This window comes from Homarus americanus, unplaced genomic scaffold (assembly GCF_018991925.1).
Source record: "Homarus americanus isolate GMGI-L3 unplaced genomic scaffold, GMGI_Hamer_2.0 scaffold56333, whole genome shotgun sequence".
Lineage (NCBI taxonomy): Eukaryota > Metazoa > Arthropoda > Malacostraca > Decapoda > Nephropidae > Homarus > Homarus americanus.
In genome coordinates this window covers 8,775,964-8,790,890 of record NW_024734940.1, presented here as the reverse complement: position 1 = coordinate 8,790,890, position 14,927 = coordinate 8,775,964, and the positions used below count along the sequence as shown (strand labels likewise).

The window sequence follows — 14,927 nt, the reverse complement described above, 5'->3', positions numbered from 1 at the left end:
ATCTTCGTTCAGTTACGTATTATTGCTGGGGAGAGGAAGGATGAGAAGGTTAGGGGAAGGAAAGTTGGTGAGTGGAGGCAGAGGTTGAGAGAGAGGATAATTTAAACACAACAGCGTCACAATGTTTGTTCTGATCGAGTAAGTACAGTACTCCACAACCACCATGTGGAATCTTTATCGGGATGAAACTTAAGAGTATTTATAGCTCATATCTCTATTGGTGACAATTGACGTTTTGCTTAATTGAAGGCAAGATTCTTTGGCAGAGCTGTGTGGAAGAGAACGGTTGGAGAGAGGGGTCAGAGATGAATGTAAATCGTGAGAATTGCATGGTTGCTAGTTACAATGGTTATGTAGTATGTTTCTCCTATTACTAGAAGGAAGGGTTTTTGTTCTAAATACTATTGCTAGTTACTAGAGCTGAAAAGTATTGATAGGGTTTCCTATTAGAAAGAGGCGAATTACTTTTTTAATAGAGTGAATTAGCTGCTAGTAAGAAGAACCAACTAGTACTAGAAGGTCTTCCTCTTATTAGAAGTTCTACAGGTTACTACAGGTGCTATTAACCTCAGAGAATTATTGCTAGTACTAGAAGAGATGATTGGTGCTAGTTTATCACACAAAAATCTAGCCAAAAGGATAGGGATAGCCGAGTACGTTCTAGAATTCTTATTAAGCAACAGTAGCTAGAGCTAGTACTAGTGATAGAGTTTAACACCTCTTAAGAGTTAAGAGGACTCTATAAACTCAGGTAGAATTACTCTTATAAGAACAGGTAGAAGAAGCTCTGTAAGAATCGCTGGGAGAACTACGCGAGGTTAAGAAGAGGAATTTCCCTTGGACAGTTCAACCCCGTCCAGCTAGCCCCTGCGGAAGCCTGGGTTGTTTGGGATCATCTTAACGTAGCGTTTGCCGGTGGGTGTAGCTGGGTTGAGGTCTGTCGCCACTACCTGGGCTCTGCGTCTGTTAGCGTTGTGGTCTACCGCACTCAGTGGCACTGGGACATGTTTACGTGGTGTCATTTTCTTGGGTGCCTCTTGCTTGGGTGCCTCTTGCTTGGGTGCCTCTTGCTTGGGTGCCTCTTGCTTGGGTGTTTCTTGTTTGGTTGTCTCTTGCTTCGGTGTTTCTGGTGTATGTGTCGGAGTCCCGACGATCAGGTCAACCAACTTGAGGCCCATCTCAGGAACGTCCATGGGTACCTGCAGGAAATTGACTCATTGTTTACGAAAAATTTAAATATGGTTATACTCAAGGAGATGATAACCTGATAACGCATTAAACACATCTTTAGACATGACCGAAATATTTAACGAAGGTAACAACTAGAATAATAGAACTCTTTGTTTCATCCTCAGAAGTACTGAAATTTAGTTTCCACTGAGCACAAAGTCTACAGGTGGTGCAAAAGTTCTTTAGGAGTCTAGTGTAATCAATTATACTTATATGCAATGTTTACACTATGGCATATCAAGTCGGGAGACTGACTGCTGAATTGGTTATTGCTTGCCTAGAGCTAGTGAGGGACCCGTGTATTAGTAAGTCAGTCAGGAAAGGTAGACTTGAGGAAACTGTGCAGACAAAAGCGAACACGGAATGAACGAAAATAAAACTTACATCAGGGGGGGAGAGAGCTTCTTTACCCCATTACATTCTACCAAAGACATGTTACTTCCCACCCAAGAGATGTTACTTCCTACCAAAGGGATGTTACTTCCTAACAAAGAGATCTTACTTCCCACTCAAGAGATGTTACTTCCCACCCAAGAGATGTTACTTCCAACCCAAGAGGTGGTACTTCCTACCTAAGAGATGTTACTTCCTAACTGCGAGGTGTTACTTCCTACCCAAGAGATGTTACTTCCCACCCAAGAGATGTTACTTCCAACCCAAGAGGTGGTACTTCCTACCTTAGAGATGTTACTTCCTAACTGCGAGGTGTTACGTCCTACCCAAGAGATGTTACTTCCCACCCAAGAGATATTACTTCCAACCCAAGAGGTGGTACTTCCTACCTAAGAAATGTTACTTCCTAACTGCGAGGTGTTACTTCCCACCCAAGAGACGTTACATCCCACCCAAGAGACGTTACATCCCACCCAAGTGATGTTACTTCCTACCAAAGGGATGTTACTTCCTACCAATGAGATGTTACTTCCTACCCAAGAGATGTTACTTCCCACCCAAGAGGTGATACTTCCTACCCAAGAGATGTTCATTCCTACCCAAGAGGTGATACTTCCTACCCAAGAGATGTTTCTTCCTACCCAAGAGATGTTAATTCCCACCCTAGAGATATTACTTCCTACTCAAGAGATGTTACTTCCCACCCAAGAGATGTTACTTCCCACCCAAGAGGTGGTACTTCCTACCCAAGAGATGTTACTTCCTACCGAAGTGATGTTACTTCCTACCCAAGAGATGTTACTTCCCACCCAAGAGGTGGTAATTCCTACTCAAGAGGTGATACTTCCTACCAAAGAGATGTTAATTCCTACCCAAGAGTTGTTACTTCCCACCCAAGAGATGTTACTTACTACCCAATAGATGTTACTTCCTACCGAAGTGATGTTACTTCCTACCCAAGAGATGTTACTTCCTACCGAAGTGATGTTACTTCCTACACAAGGGATGTTACTTCCAACCCAAGAGGTGGTACTTCCTTCATAAGGGATGTTACTTACTACCCAAGAGATGTTACTTCCCACCCAAGAGGTGGTACGTCCTACATAAGGGATGTTACTTCCTACCCAAGCGATGTTACTTCCTACCCAAGAGATGATACTTCCTACCGAAGCGATGTCACTTCCTACCAAAGCGATGTTACTTCCTACCGAAGCGATGTTACTTCCTACCCAAGAGGTGGTAATTCCTACTCAAGAGGTGATACTTCCTACCAAAGAGATGTTACTTCCTACCTAAGAGTTGTTACTTCCCACCCAAGAGATGTTACTTACTACCCAATAGATGTTACTTCCTACCGAAGTGATGTTACTTCCTACCCAAGAGATGTTACTTCCCACCCAAGAGGTGGTACTTCCTACACAAGGGATGTTACTTCCAACCCAAGAGGTGGTACTTCCTTCATAAGGGATGTTACTTACTACCCAAGAGATGTTACTTCCCACCCAAGAGGTGGTACGTCCTACATAAGGGATGTTACTTCCTACCCAAGCGATGTTACTTCCTACCCAAGAGATGATACTTCCTACCGAAGCGATGTCACTTCCTACCAAAGCGATGTTACTTCCTACCGAAGCGATGTTACTTCCTACCTAAGCGATGTTATTTCCTACCCAAGAGATGTTACTTCCTACCTAAGGGATGTTACTTCCTACCCAAGAGATGTTACTTCCTACTCAAGAGGTGTTACTTCCTACTCAAGAGATGTTACTTCCTACCTAAAATGTTACTTCCTACTCAAGAGATGTTACTTCCCACCCAAGAGGTGGTACATCCTACCCAAGAGATGTTACTTCCTACCCAAGTGATGTTACTTCCCACCCAAGAGATGTTACTTCCTACTCAAGAGATGTTACTTCCCACCCAAGAGGTTGGCACTTCCTACCTAAAAGATTTCACTTCCTACTCAAGAGATGTTACTTCCTACCCAAGAGGTGGTACTTACTACCTAAGAGATGTTACTTCCCACCCAAGAGGTGGTACTTCCTACTCAAGAGATGTTACTTCCCACCCAAGAGGTTGGCACTTCCTACCTAAAAGATTTCACTTCCTACTCAAGAGATGTTACTTCCTACCCAAGAGGTGGTACTTACTACCTAAGAGATGTTACTTCCCACCCAAGAGGTGGTACTTCCTACCCAAGAGATGTTACTTCCTACCCAAGAGATGTTACTTCCCACCCAAGAGGTGGTACTTCCCACCCAAGAGATGTTACTTCCCACCCAAGAGGTGGTAATTCCTACTCAAGAGGTGATACTTCCTACCTAAGGTGATGTTACTTCCTACCCAAGATATGTTACTTCCCACCCAAGAGATGTTACTTCCTACCCAAGAGATGTTACTTCCCACCCAAGAGGTGGTACTTCCCACCCAAGAGATGTTACTTCCCACCCAAGAGGTGGTATTTCCTACGCAAGAGATGGTACTTCCTACTCAAGAGGTGGTACTTCCTACCCAAGAGATGCTACTTCCCACACAAGAGATGTTACTTCTCACCCAAGAGATGTTACTTCCCACCCAAGAGGTGGTAATTCCCTACATAAGAGATGTTACTTCCTACCCAAGAGGTGGTACTTCAGACACAAGAGATGTTACTTCCTACCCAAGAGATGTTACTTTCTACCCAAGAGGTGGTACTTCCCACCCAGGAGAAGGTACTACCTACCCAAGAGATGGTACTTCCCACCCATGAGATGTTACTTCCCACCCAAGAGGTGGTAACTCCTACCCAAGAGGTGGTACTTCCTACCCAAGAGGTGGTACTTCCTACCCAAGAGGTGGTAATTGCTACCCAAGAGGTGGTAATTCCTACAAAAGAGGTGGATACATCCTACTCAAGATGTGGTACTACCCACCTAAGAGATGTTACTTTCTATCCAAGAGATGGTAATTCCTACCCAAGAAGTGGAAATTCCTACCCAGGAGGTGGTACTTCCTACTCAAGAGGTGGTACTTCCTACCCAAAAGCTGGTACTTCCTAATCAAGAGGTGGTACTTCCTACCCAAGTGGTGATACTTTCTACCCAAGAGCTACTACTTCCTACTCAAGAGGTGGTACTTCCTACCCAAGAGGTGGTACTTTCCACCCAAGAGATCTTACTTCCTACCAAAGAGATGTTACGTCTCACCCAAGATATGTCACTTCCTACCCAAGAAGTGTTACTTCCCACCCAAGAGATGTCACTTCCTACCCAAGAGGTGTTACTTCCTACTCAAGAGGTGGTACTTTCTACCTAATAGGTGTTACTTCCAACCCAAGAGGTGTTACTTCCTACCAAAGAGATGTTATTTCCTTCCCAAGAGGTGTTACTTCCTACTCAAGAGGTGGTACTTCCTCCCCAAGAGGAAGTACTTCCTACCCAAGAGGTGTTACGTTCTATCCAAGAGGTACTACTTCCCACCCAAGATGCGCAACTTCCTACCTAAAAGACTCTACTTCCTACTCAAGAGGCACTACTTCTCATCCAAAAGATGATACTTTTCTACCTAAAAATTTTTATTTGACCCATAGAATGCACCCTGCTCCCCAGACTCACCATGTGACCCGTGCGGAAGATGGTGTAGAGGGCGAATTTCTTGGAGCTCTGGAGGAGGGCAGCGGGGCTCGAGTACTCAGTGATGTGAATGGCTTTGGTGTCGGCTGCCATGAAATTGACTTTATCCTCCCACTCCATGTTCTCGATCCATCTATATGTACCTACCGGGATGCACTCGTGAGAGAGAGAGATAGAGAGAGAGAGAACATATCAACAGTGGTCTATGGACTTGAGACAGCAAGATTACAGCCGATACCTTAGATGGTAATAATACTGGGTACTGGTAGACTTATACCTGGTGTGTCGCAGATGAGATCGAGGTCACCAGTGTAGACGTTTACCATGAGGTCTGTCTCGGCCAGCAGCCGCACCACTGTGGGGAGACACACACACATTACCGCATATTCCCTCCATCCATTATGATGCTTTTGAATCACATAGAAATTATACTACTGCAACTACTACTAATGCTGTTAGAAATAATACAAGTTACATTACATAAGTGATTAGTAGTTCAAATTATACTTAAGGCAAAAAGAGTTAAATTCTTGATTCACCTTCATCCGCAGATCTAACAATGATGACCAAGAATCGCCAGTCCTTGCGTCATAACTAATAGTAAATACTGTCCCATGATGTCTTTCTTCCTCAAGCATTGATATGACTACAGAAGACTGAGAGAGTAATCGTCCCCACCTACCGGAGTCAACGACAGGCTTCATAAAGTCTTCACTGAGCTGGTCGAAAACGTTGCCGCCCTGGCCGTCCCACTCAACACTGTCGGGGATCACCCAGTGCTCTTTCTGCGCTCCGTTCATGAAATCGTAGAGGGAGTCCCCGAGTTTTTGGTGCAGGCGGCCTACGTGGCGCTCGTATAGTTTACCTGTACAATATTACAAGCCTATTAAGTGTACAGTGCTGAGATAAAACACAGGTGTATACAGTATATATAAGAAGGAAATATCGCCATACTTAACATAAATATTAAGTCTGCCACAGTGAACAATGATGATTAATTATACTGTGATTTAAAGAAACATGTGTAATGAACACCAGCCATGTTTACACCAACAATTCATATATATGTCGGGTGACCAAGAAAATCTTTATTTACAAGACACAGGCGAGGGACCTGCATATTACTCTTCAGGTTTATAAATACAGAACATCTATCAGTAGTAAACAGCAAAACTCGAGTGATAAAGGGAGTTAGGGTGATATAGTTGACTACTATCACATCAAATGCACCTCACAAGACAAAGAAAGAAATATATGTGTTGAGTAATCTCTTAAGACAAGTTTTTGATAATGGAATAACTCTGTGTGTGTGTCTCATGAGGTACTAACGGACGGCGGGAGACATGAAGGACAGGTCATGGCGTCTGTGGCTGTGTTGGGGCTTCATGAGATAGATGTCCTCCTTAGCCAACACGTTGTAGAAGTTAACATTATGGGCGACAGAAGACACAACACCCTCAGAGGCACTCCACTCGTTGGTCGCGTCCGTCCATCTCTCTTCATCCACCGCTGTTTGGGCCTTAGCTGCTGCCGCGTCCACCTTATTCAGCCCTTCACGGTTCACCCAGCCCTGTAGAGCAACCCAGTTCTCCATCACACACACGGATACCAAGAAACCACATTAACATGGTGATCTATACATTGTGGACCACCTATGATGGTACACGTGAATAACTATTATATAGCTTGGGAGGAACACACCTTTATAGTTCTAACTCACACTAAAACACCCTGGTTACGTTTTCACACGTATCATCAGAAGGATAGAGAAAAATTTACCTATATATCACAAAAATTTCCTCGATTTATCTATTTATGTCCTCTGTGTAGAATTACAGTTCATCTACTCACAAGACGAGACTGAGAGAGGGAAGCTTGACCCAGAACACTTCCCTCACTAGTGTCATCCTGGCGTGTGATCTACGCTGGAGTAACATCACCAATTACAACACAGGCAATTAATCCTACCGTGTGAAGTAAGACCATGAAGCCAACATGTGGTGAAGGAACTCACCAGGTGCTAGAGGAACTCACTTTATGATAGAGGAACTCACCATGTGGTAGATGAACTCACTGTATGGTAGAGGAACCCACCGTCTGGTAGGGGGACTCAGCCTGTGGGCGAGGAACTCCCCACGTGGTAAAGGAACTCACCATCTACAGTAGTAAGGGAACTCACCATCTGGTAAAGGTAGGTGCCCCAGGTGTTGATAGAGTCCATGGGGCTGATCCAGGAGTCCCCCAGAGCGACGCCCCGGAAGTCACTCACCACTTCGCCATTCTTGATTGCCTTTGAAAATAAGATGATAAGTAATACATTAAATTTTATACAATAATTACTTCTTTGTTTTCGTATATCGTTCACGCAGGTCAAATGGAAGACTAATAACATAAAATTATTAGGCCATTTCAAAGCAACTGCTGTGGAAACCTTTGTATGACAGTGACACGTTTTGAATAATACAAGTAACATTTATAATCGCATGAGTCTCAGTGGCCAATGAAACCTCTTGTATAGTACAGTATTAGGTTTGATGTCTTCCTAGTCATACTTCATCCAAAGCGAGAGCAAAGTCGACGGTCATCTTGCCGCCATAAGATTCGGCGAACACGAAGAAAGGCATTTTCTGCATGTCGGGGTTCTTGGTGAACACTTCCTTCACCAACGCCACCAAGTCGGCGGCGATCTGCATGTTATCAATGGCGAAGTCCTTGGAGGAATCCACGTAGCTGTATCCCGTCCCTACAGGGTTATCCACGAACATCAGGTTGGCTGACTTTGTCTGTTAGGGTAATGACGGACTGGCCTTAGTTTTAGATATACTGTACCGGGAACTGGAGGATTATCGTCCCATAAAATATGTGTTATAGAAATAAGAGAATTTTCATATTTGTTATCGTCTACTCTGGGTCTGACATAAATGATTGAGGAAACAAATGCTTTTTGAATCTAAAGAGAAAATGTTGAATTGTAAAGAAGACGTTTGTCAATATAGGACTCGTATCTGTAGGGTAAGATTAAAGTCTGGCACAATGTGCACAAAACCAACTCAAAAATAGACATCTGGAGTATAATGGAAAGTTTCGTGACGTGGCTCTCATGTGCTACTTTTTCCCTTCATCTGGAAGTAAAATGGAATTGCATACTAATGTCCATCATCAGCTGCGTAAGATGAGTTTGACGCAACAAATATGGGTTTAAATACTCACCCAGGCGTATTTCCTGTTGTTGCCGTTAAGATCTTTGGGTCCCATCTCCTCGAAGTTACCAAAACCGACCCCCGAGGAGCCAGGTCCTCCTTGGAGCCACATGATGAGCGGGTAGTTGGTGTAGTCGTCCTCCTGGTCCACGTGGTACATCACCCAGAACATGTGGGCCCCGGGACGCACGTCGACGTAGCCAAACTCCTCGTCCAGCGGCGCTCCCTCGATAACTGACGACCCACACGTCTATACCACTTAGTGCACTTCCTTCCTCCAACACTTTGCAAACTCAGTTACTTCAATACTTTATGAGATTCTTGCCTCCAACACTGTAAGCTTCCTCCCTCCAACTATAAACATCCTAACTTCATCACTTCATTTTCCCTCCAACAGGAAACATCCTTTCTCCCTCCAACTGTTTATATGACACACCTAAAAGTAAAGTTGGGCCTTTCTGCGTGAGTCTCGGGTATAGACCTCTCAGGTACCACTCACACCGATGCTTGGTGCGAGTGTTATGGCTACAGAAGATTAAAGTGTCAAAATTCTAATCATAATTATCTATTTCCACATAAATTTAATCGTTCCTACATTGAAAAACTGTTAGGTAGTTTATTGTAAGTAATATACAGGGTGTGTTAAAAAATAGTCGCTCTTCCTTACAGATTTCCATAGAGATCGCGTGAATATTTGTATTACAACAGCAACATTGTCCTCAGTTGTGGGAGACCTCACACATCAACAGGCATTATTGAGTTTACACACCGTTCATTCCTACCACTAATCTATTATTATATTCGAATAAGACGTCTAATTATAAGACAATTTTCATCTATTACATTACCGGCGGAAATGTATTATAACGGAGATAGCATATCCAAAATTTTCTCTATTTTCTTCCATTAATCTTCCTCCATTATCGCCTGCCTCACTTCCAACACTGTGTTTCCTGCGTCTCCTTCATAAATCATCACGCTCATGCGTTTCCGTACACGTCACCCGGCCAATCAAAAACGGTTTTGTTTTTGCAACCAATTAAAATGATATGGGGTTTAATTCGCGGTACATTTGGCCCAATCAAATTCGAATTTTGTTTTGGGTCTCTCATATTTCGAAATTCAAATTCAGTTCCGACCATGGAAGTCTGCGATGAGTGTCATTTAAATTATATGGAGCTGATTGCGAGTTTGGGAGAAAAACACGAAGAAACTATAAAAAAATTTCGATTGCATGGTGTTCTTCCAACCTCAGTAAAGTGTACTAAGAGCAAGACTGAATGTAAATATCACAAAGACCAACATATGTGGCGTTGTGTAAGAGTCTCAGAATCCAACGACGAACAAGAACCAGGCCAATAAGGTAAGAAATAGGTGATTCCATCATATGGTGAGAGTCAGTTAGGTTAGGTTAGGTTAGGTTAGGTTAGGTTAGGTTAGGTTAGGTTAGGTTTTTGTTTTTCTAGTGTTTTTTGCTGTATTTTGCCATGATTTTTTTCGGAAAAAGTCCAACGAAAAACATTCGATAAAAACCCCGCTAATTTTCGCCAGAAATGAAGGTCATATTTGGTCTAAACACACACAAATACACTAGAAAAATATATTCTTGACTTTCTAACAGAGAACGGTGTGACAATGCAAATTTACCCATCAACAAGTAAGGACAATGTTGCTATTGAAACATATATTCACCCCATCTACACAAAAAAAATCTATAACACGGTGAATATATTTTTTTCTGAAACACCCTGTATGAATATATATATCTGCGTATACTATAGACATAAACATACTTCACATACGCAATCATTTCTATATAGTGAAAATAACTTAAATATATCAATAACAATAAAAAAAAATGTTTTATGATTGTCAAAGTTGATTGATTGAAGATAGACTCATGAGTGACGTACAGACAGGTTACGATATCAAAGAAGTCGACGCTTTGAGTGGTCCTACTTGACTCACCAACAGTACAAGAATTTACCATTGTTTACTATAGCAAGAGAGATGCCTAGTGATTGATAGATAGATATAAATAAATAGATAAATAACTAGAACGACGGACAGATAAATAGATTGATGATCGATAAACAGAATGATGGATAGATATATAGAAAGATAGAAACATAAATAGATAAATAAAAAAACAATGAACGAATATAGACATTGTTAAATATCTAATAGACGAATAGGTGGATAGATATGTAATAGGTGGATAGATAAGTAAATAGATAGATAGCTTAGAGAAACAAACAGGTAAACGGATTTAATATGCGCCAAGGTCTCATCTCTTGACTTACTGTTCTGTTCTCACTTTGGATCAGTTTATTAAAAGTACAAGGTTACAGTAGTGATAACAGGTGGGTGGCTGTGGGGTGGTGAGATGGGTGGTTGTGGGGTGGTGAAGTGGGTGGCTGTGAGTAGTGAGATAGGTGGCTGTGAGTGGTGAAGTGGGTGGTAAGGTGGGTGGTGGTGAGGTGGATGGCTGTGGGGTGGTGGAATGGGTGGCTGTGGATGATATAATGGGAGATTGTGGGTGGTGAAGTGAGTGACTGTCGGTAGTAAGATGGGTGGTGAGGTGGTGTGGCTGTGGGCGATGAGATGGGTGGCTGTAGGTAGTGAAGTGGATGGCTTTGGTGTGGTGAAATGGGCGGCTCTGGGTGGTGATATGGATGACCTTGGGTGGGTGGTGTCATGAGTGGCTATGGTGTTATTATACAGGTCGATGATTAGAAGTGATTAGGTGATGCAACTCCTTGATTCAGTGATACACTCCTCCTGTACTGCATTAACTCTGTAACAAGACAGTGTATAACAGTGTCCTTACAGTGCTGCTCAAGGTACTGCTTGTTAGTCCTATCCTCCCTTCGACCGCCACACTATTATTATTATTATTATTATTATTATTATTATTATTATTATTATTATTATTATTTTATTACGAAGAAAATTTTAAGTACAGAAAATTGGTCCATAACATTTGTCTTTTAGTGTGTGTGTGTGTGTGTGTGTGTGTGTGTGTGTGTGTATGTGTGTGTGTGTGTGTGTGTGTGTGTGTGTGTGTGTGTGTGTGTGTGTGTGTGTGTGTTTTGACCAAAAATCTGTTGTTAACAAAATGTCAAAACAAGCCGAAACTCGTTAAACGGACCACAATTCTCTCTCTACTTGGTCATCCGTAGAATCTGATTGGTCGACTGTCATAAGATTTTATGGCGTGGCTCTTTGCAACTGGTCAACTGTATCAAGAGACTTATGACGTAGCTTTATGTGATACGTCCGCTGAACTCATGGGAGTTTATGGCTAGACCTTCGGTGATTGGTGAGCTGTTGCAAGTCGGTCTTTTTCGGTACATTTTCTCAATTAAGGATGATTGAGAATGAAGAAAAAGTCAGGACTGGATCTTCGTTCTTCTATTAGATGAATGAAATGATAGAAAAGAAAGAAGGAAGATATATAAAAGGATTTTGAGTTTTAAGGGTGAACGGTGTGATGATGTGCACTTATAAACTATTATTATTTACTATCTTAAGTACTCCGTCTGACCCGTACCTTACCATGTAGCACCCACACACACAGGGTCAGGTCAGGTCATTTTAGTTCAGGTTATGTTAGGTTAGGTTAAATTAAGTTAGTTTAGTGTTAGCTTAGGTTAAATTAAGTTAGATAAACGTTAGGTTAGGTTAAATTAAGTTAGTTTAGCGTTAGCTTAGGTTAAATTAAGTTAGATAAACGTTAGGTTAGGTTAAATTAAGTTAGTTTAGCGTTAGCTTAGGTTAAATTAAGTTAGATAAACGTTAGGTTAGGTTAAATTAAATTAGGTAAACGCTAGGTTAAGTAAATTAGGTTAGATTATCATTAGGCTAGCGTTAGGTTAGGGTGATTAATCTTCAGGTGATCAGAGATTTATTAATTTTTTGTTTTGTACCTGAGGAAGCGACGGCCGCCAATGACACCAGCAAGAGGAACTTCATGTTGATGGCGACGTCACAGCAAACAACTACTGTACTGTGGATCTCTGCTTGTGTCGTCTACCTGTGCCCTTCAGTCGTGTGTCCGTCCTTATCACTATACTATCATGTACCTAATCTCTGACCTACGGTGTGCCTGCCCACCCAACTCCCTGGTCAAGGATTGGTCGGGTATAAACTGGTGAAGTGGATCATGATAAAGTAATTGATGGTTCCCCCCCGTATCGAGTATTGGAATAATATTTTCTTGTTTTTATTTGTGGATTTTGTCGTAGATCAATACATTAATGTAACTTTCCTCCATCTTTCTTTCTCACGCTCTCTTCCTTTATCTCTTTCTTATTTATTTTTTTCACTCTTGCTTTTTCTTTCTTTTAATCTCTCCCAAACTCTTCCATTCTTACTCACATTACCTCTCTCTCACATTCTTCCTTTTTCTCTTACAATTTTCCACTTTCTCTTACAATTTTCCACTTTCTCTCCTTCTCTTTTACTCTTCTTTTCACTTTCTCACTTTACCTGTCTCTCTCTTTCTCACGCTCTCCTCCTTTCTCTCTCATCCTGACCATTACCCCGAAAATCATTACAATATTTGCCACACAAACTCTTTTACGTCTCCTTGCATGAATTGTATGATGACCGACCAGGTGTGTTATAAGGTGTGTGGTGTTGACCAGGTGTGTTATGAGGTATGTGGTGTTGACCAGGTGTGTTATGAGGTGTGTGGTGTTGACCAGGTGTGCTATAAGGTGTGTGGTGTTGACCAGGTGTCTTATGAGGTGTGTGGGGGTTGACCAGGTGTGTTATAAGGTGTGTGGTGTTGACCAGGTGTGCTATAAGGTGTGTGGTGTTGACCAGTTGTCTTATGAGGTGTGTAGGGGTTGACCAGGTGTGTTGTAAGGTGTGTGGTGTTGACCAGGTGTGTTATGAGGTGTGTGGGGGTTGACCAGGTGTGTTATGAGGTGTGTGGTGTTGACCAGGTGTGTTATGAGGTGTGTGGTGTTGACCAGGTATGTTATGAGGTGTGTGGTGTTGACTGTATAGATATGTAAATACCAAGATATGTGAACACGCCTGACGCCAAGACTCTGTTACCATTCATTGTACCATTTATTCACATGTCTGTATTACTACATATTATTATAGCATGTCTGATATCTATGCTTATGTCTAATGCCTATGTCCACTTACTATGTCCCGATGTACTATGTCTGTACCGCGCTAGTCGAGTAATTAGAAGACCTCATTTATTGTCCTAGTAATGTCTAGCAACTCTCCTTGCCTAGCTAGCTAACATCCCTCAGATCGGCTTCGGCCTGCCTACGACGTGGAGTTCCTTGTGCTGGCTCCTGTTCCTATACCGGTTGGTTATCCTGCCAAGTCTTGTACCACTTATTGAATATATCTACTGCTCGTGCTATTGGAGTTTGAAGAACCTTGTCTAGGATTTCATCCCACCACATGGCGCAGTTGAGTAGCTCCAACACGACAGTTGACAAGTTGCAAGAGCCAGCCTCGTCTGTTTCCCGGCCTCCTCTGTTTCCCGCCCAGAAGATATACTCCACAGTGCCCCTGGATTTAAAGTGCTTTGTGACCTTGTGAAGTGCCCTAAATGAAGTGCAGTGCCTTTCATGTCTCTTTGCTATGTTTCTGCGGCCCTACAGGTAGCAGAAACGCCTTCAGCCCAGTTTCCAAGACAGCACTTCCGGCATACATCCTCCATCTGCGCCGGCCCGCAGGCCACTGCCTGCGTCCCCCTTCGACTGAGCCAGCACCGCCATCTCGCCCGGAGGAATACACCGCCGCCAGCCGCCTCCTCTCACTTCACAAATATTACAGTCAATACTCTTTTACTTGCCCGCCAGTTCCTGCACTTAGGCAAGTACATTGACGAAAACATAGCACTTCACCTTATTCTCCTTGTCTTTCCCATCGCAACCATACCAGACACGAGATGTCTGATCACGACGATTTGCTGGGAAATTTATATGAGGATTATGAGGAAGACGACGCCTCACAGACCCTCCCACTCCCCCTCACGCCTCACACGCCGGGCGCGCCAAATTCAAAGGATGGGAGCCAGGATATACGTCAGTTAATCCACTTCCTACAAGTTTCCCAAGAGAAGGAAGCCCAAAGACGTCAATTAGAGGAGGAAAAACGACATCAAGAGGAATTGTCAAGACAGTCAGAGGAATCAGCTTACCGTCTTCAACTTCAACAACAACACCAAGCTGATAACCGCAAATTCCTGGAACTATTGGAATTGCTGGCAACGAGGACGACTTCACCAGCTGCCACAACCAATTCGCCAGCTTCAGCCTCTTCATCTATCCTTCAGACAACGCCTCCTCACACGTCACCTATCCCCCTTGGGTATACCTCAGTGCCTTCTCAACCACCTGCTCCAGTCTCAACTCTCGTCGACCTCTCCGTACCTCCTCCATTACCTGCCGTCTCGAGTACACCCCTGCACAGCAAGTCTTCAGTTCCCAGCCCCCCACCTCTTCAATCTGAAGCA

General features: G+C 43.0%; 1 protein-coding gene across 1 annotated transcript; it reads right to left on the bottom strand.

Annotated features, from left to right (window-relative positions):
* Nucleotides 1–654: 654 nt before the first annotated feature.
* LOC121870616 (retinoid-inducible serine carboxypeptidase-like) lies at nucleotides 655–12,472 on the bottom strand. Its single transcript, XM_042372459.1, has 9 exons — nucleotides 12,364–12,472; nucleotides 8,445–8,668; nucleotides 7,787–8,017; nucleotides 7,414–7,524; nucleotides 6,564–6,804; nucleotides 5,917–6,099; nucleotides 5,512–5,589; nucleotides 5,217–5,377; nucleotides 655–1,199 (listed from the first exon to the last, which is right to left on the bottom strand). The coding sequence occupies exons 1-9, from the start codon at nucleotides 12,407–12,409 to the stop codon at nucleotides 861–863; spliced, it is 1,614 nt and encodes a 537-aa protein (XP_042228393.1). The 5' UTR covers nucleotides 12,410–12,472; the 3' UTR covers nucleotides 655–860.
* Nucleotides 12,473–14,927: the final 2,455 nt, after the last annotated feature.

Bases quoted from the DNA above. Each gene is read 5' to 3' on its own strand.
- LOC121870616 (XM_042372459.1), bottom strand. From the start codon at position 12,409: ATGAAGTTCCTCTTGCTGGTGTCATTGGCGGCCGTCGCTTCCTCAG. The intron at 8,018-8,444 runs GTGAGTATTTAA...TTACCCTAACAG, and splicing joins ACAACAGGAAATACGCCTGG to ACAAAGTCAGCCAACCTGAT. The intron at 6,100-6,563 runs GTTAGTACCTCA...AATATTGTACAG, and splicing joins CTTCATGTCTCCCGCCGTCC to GTAAACTATACGAGCGCCAC.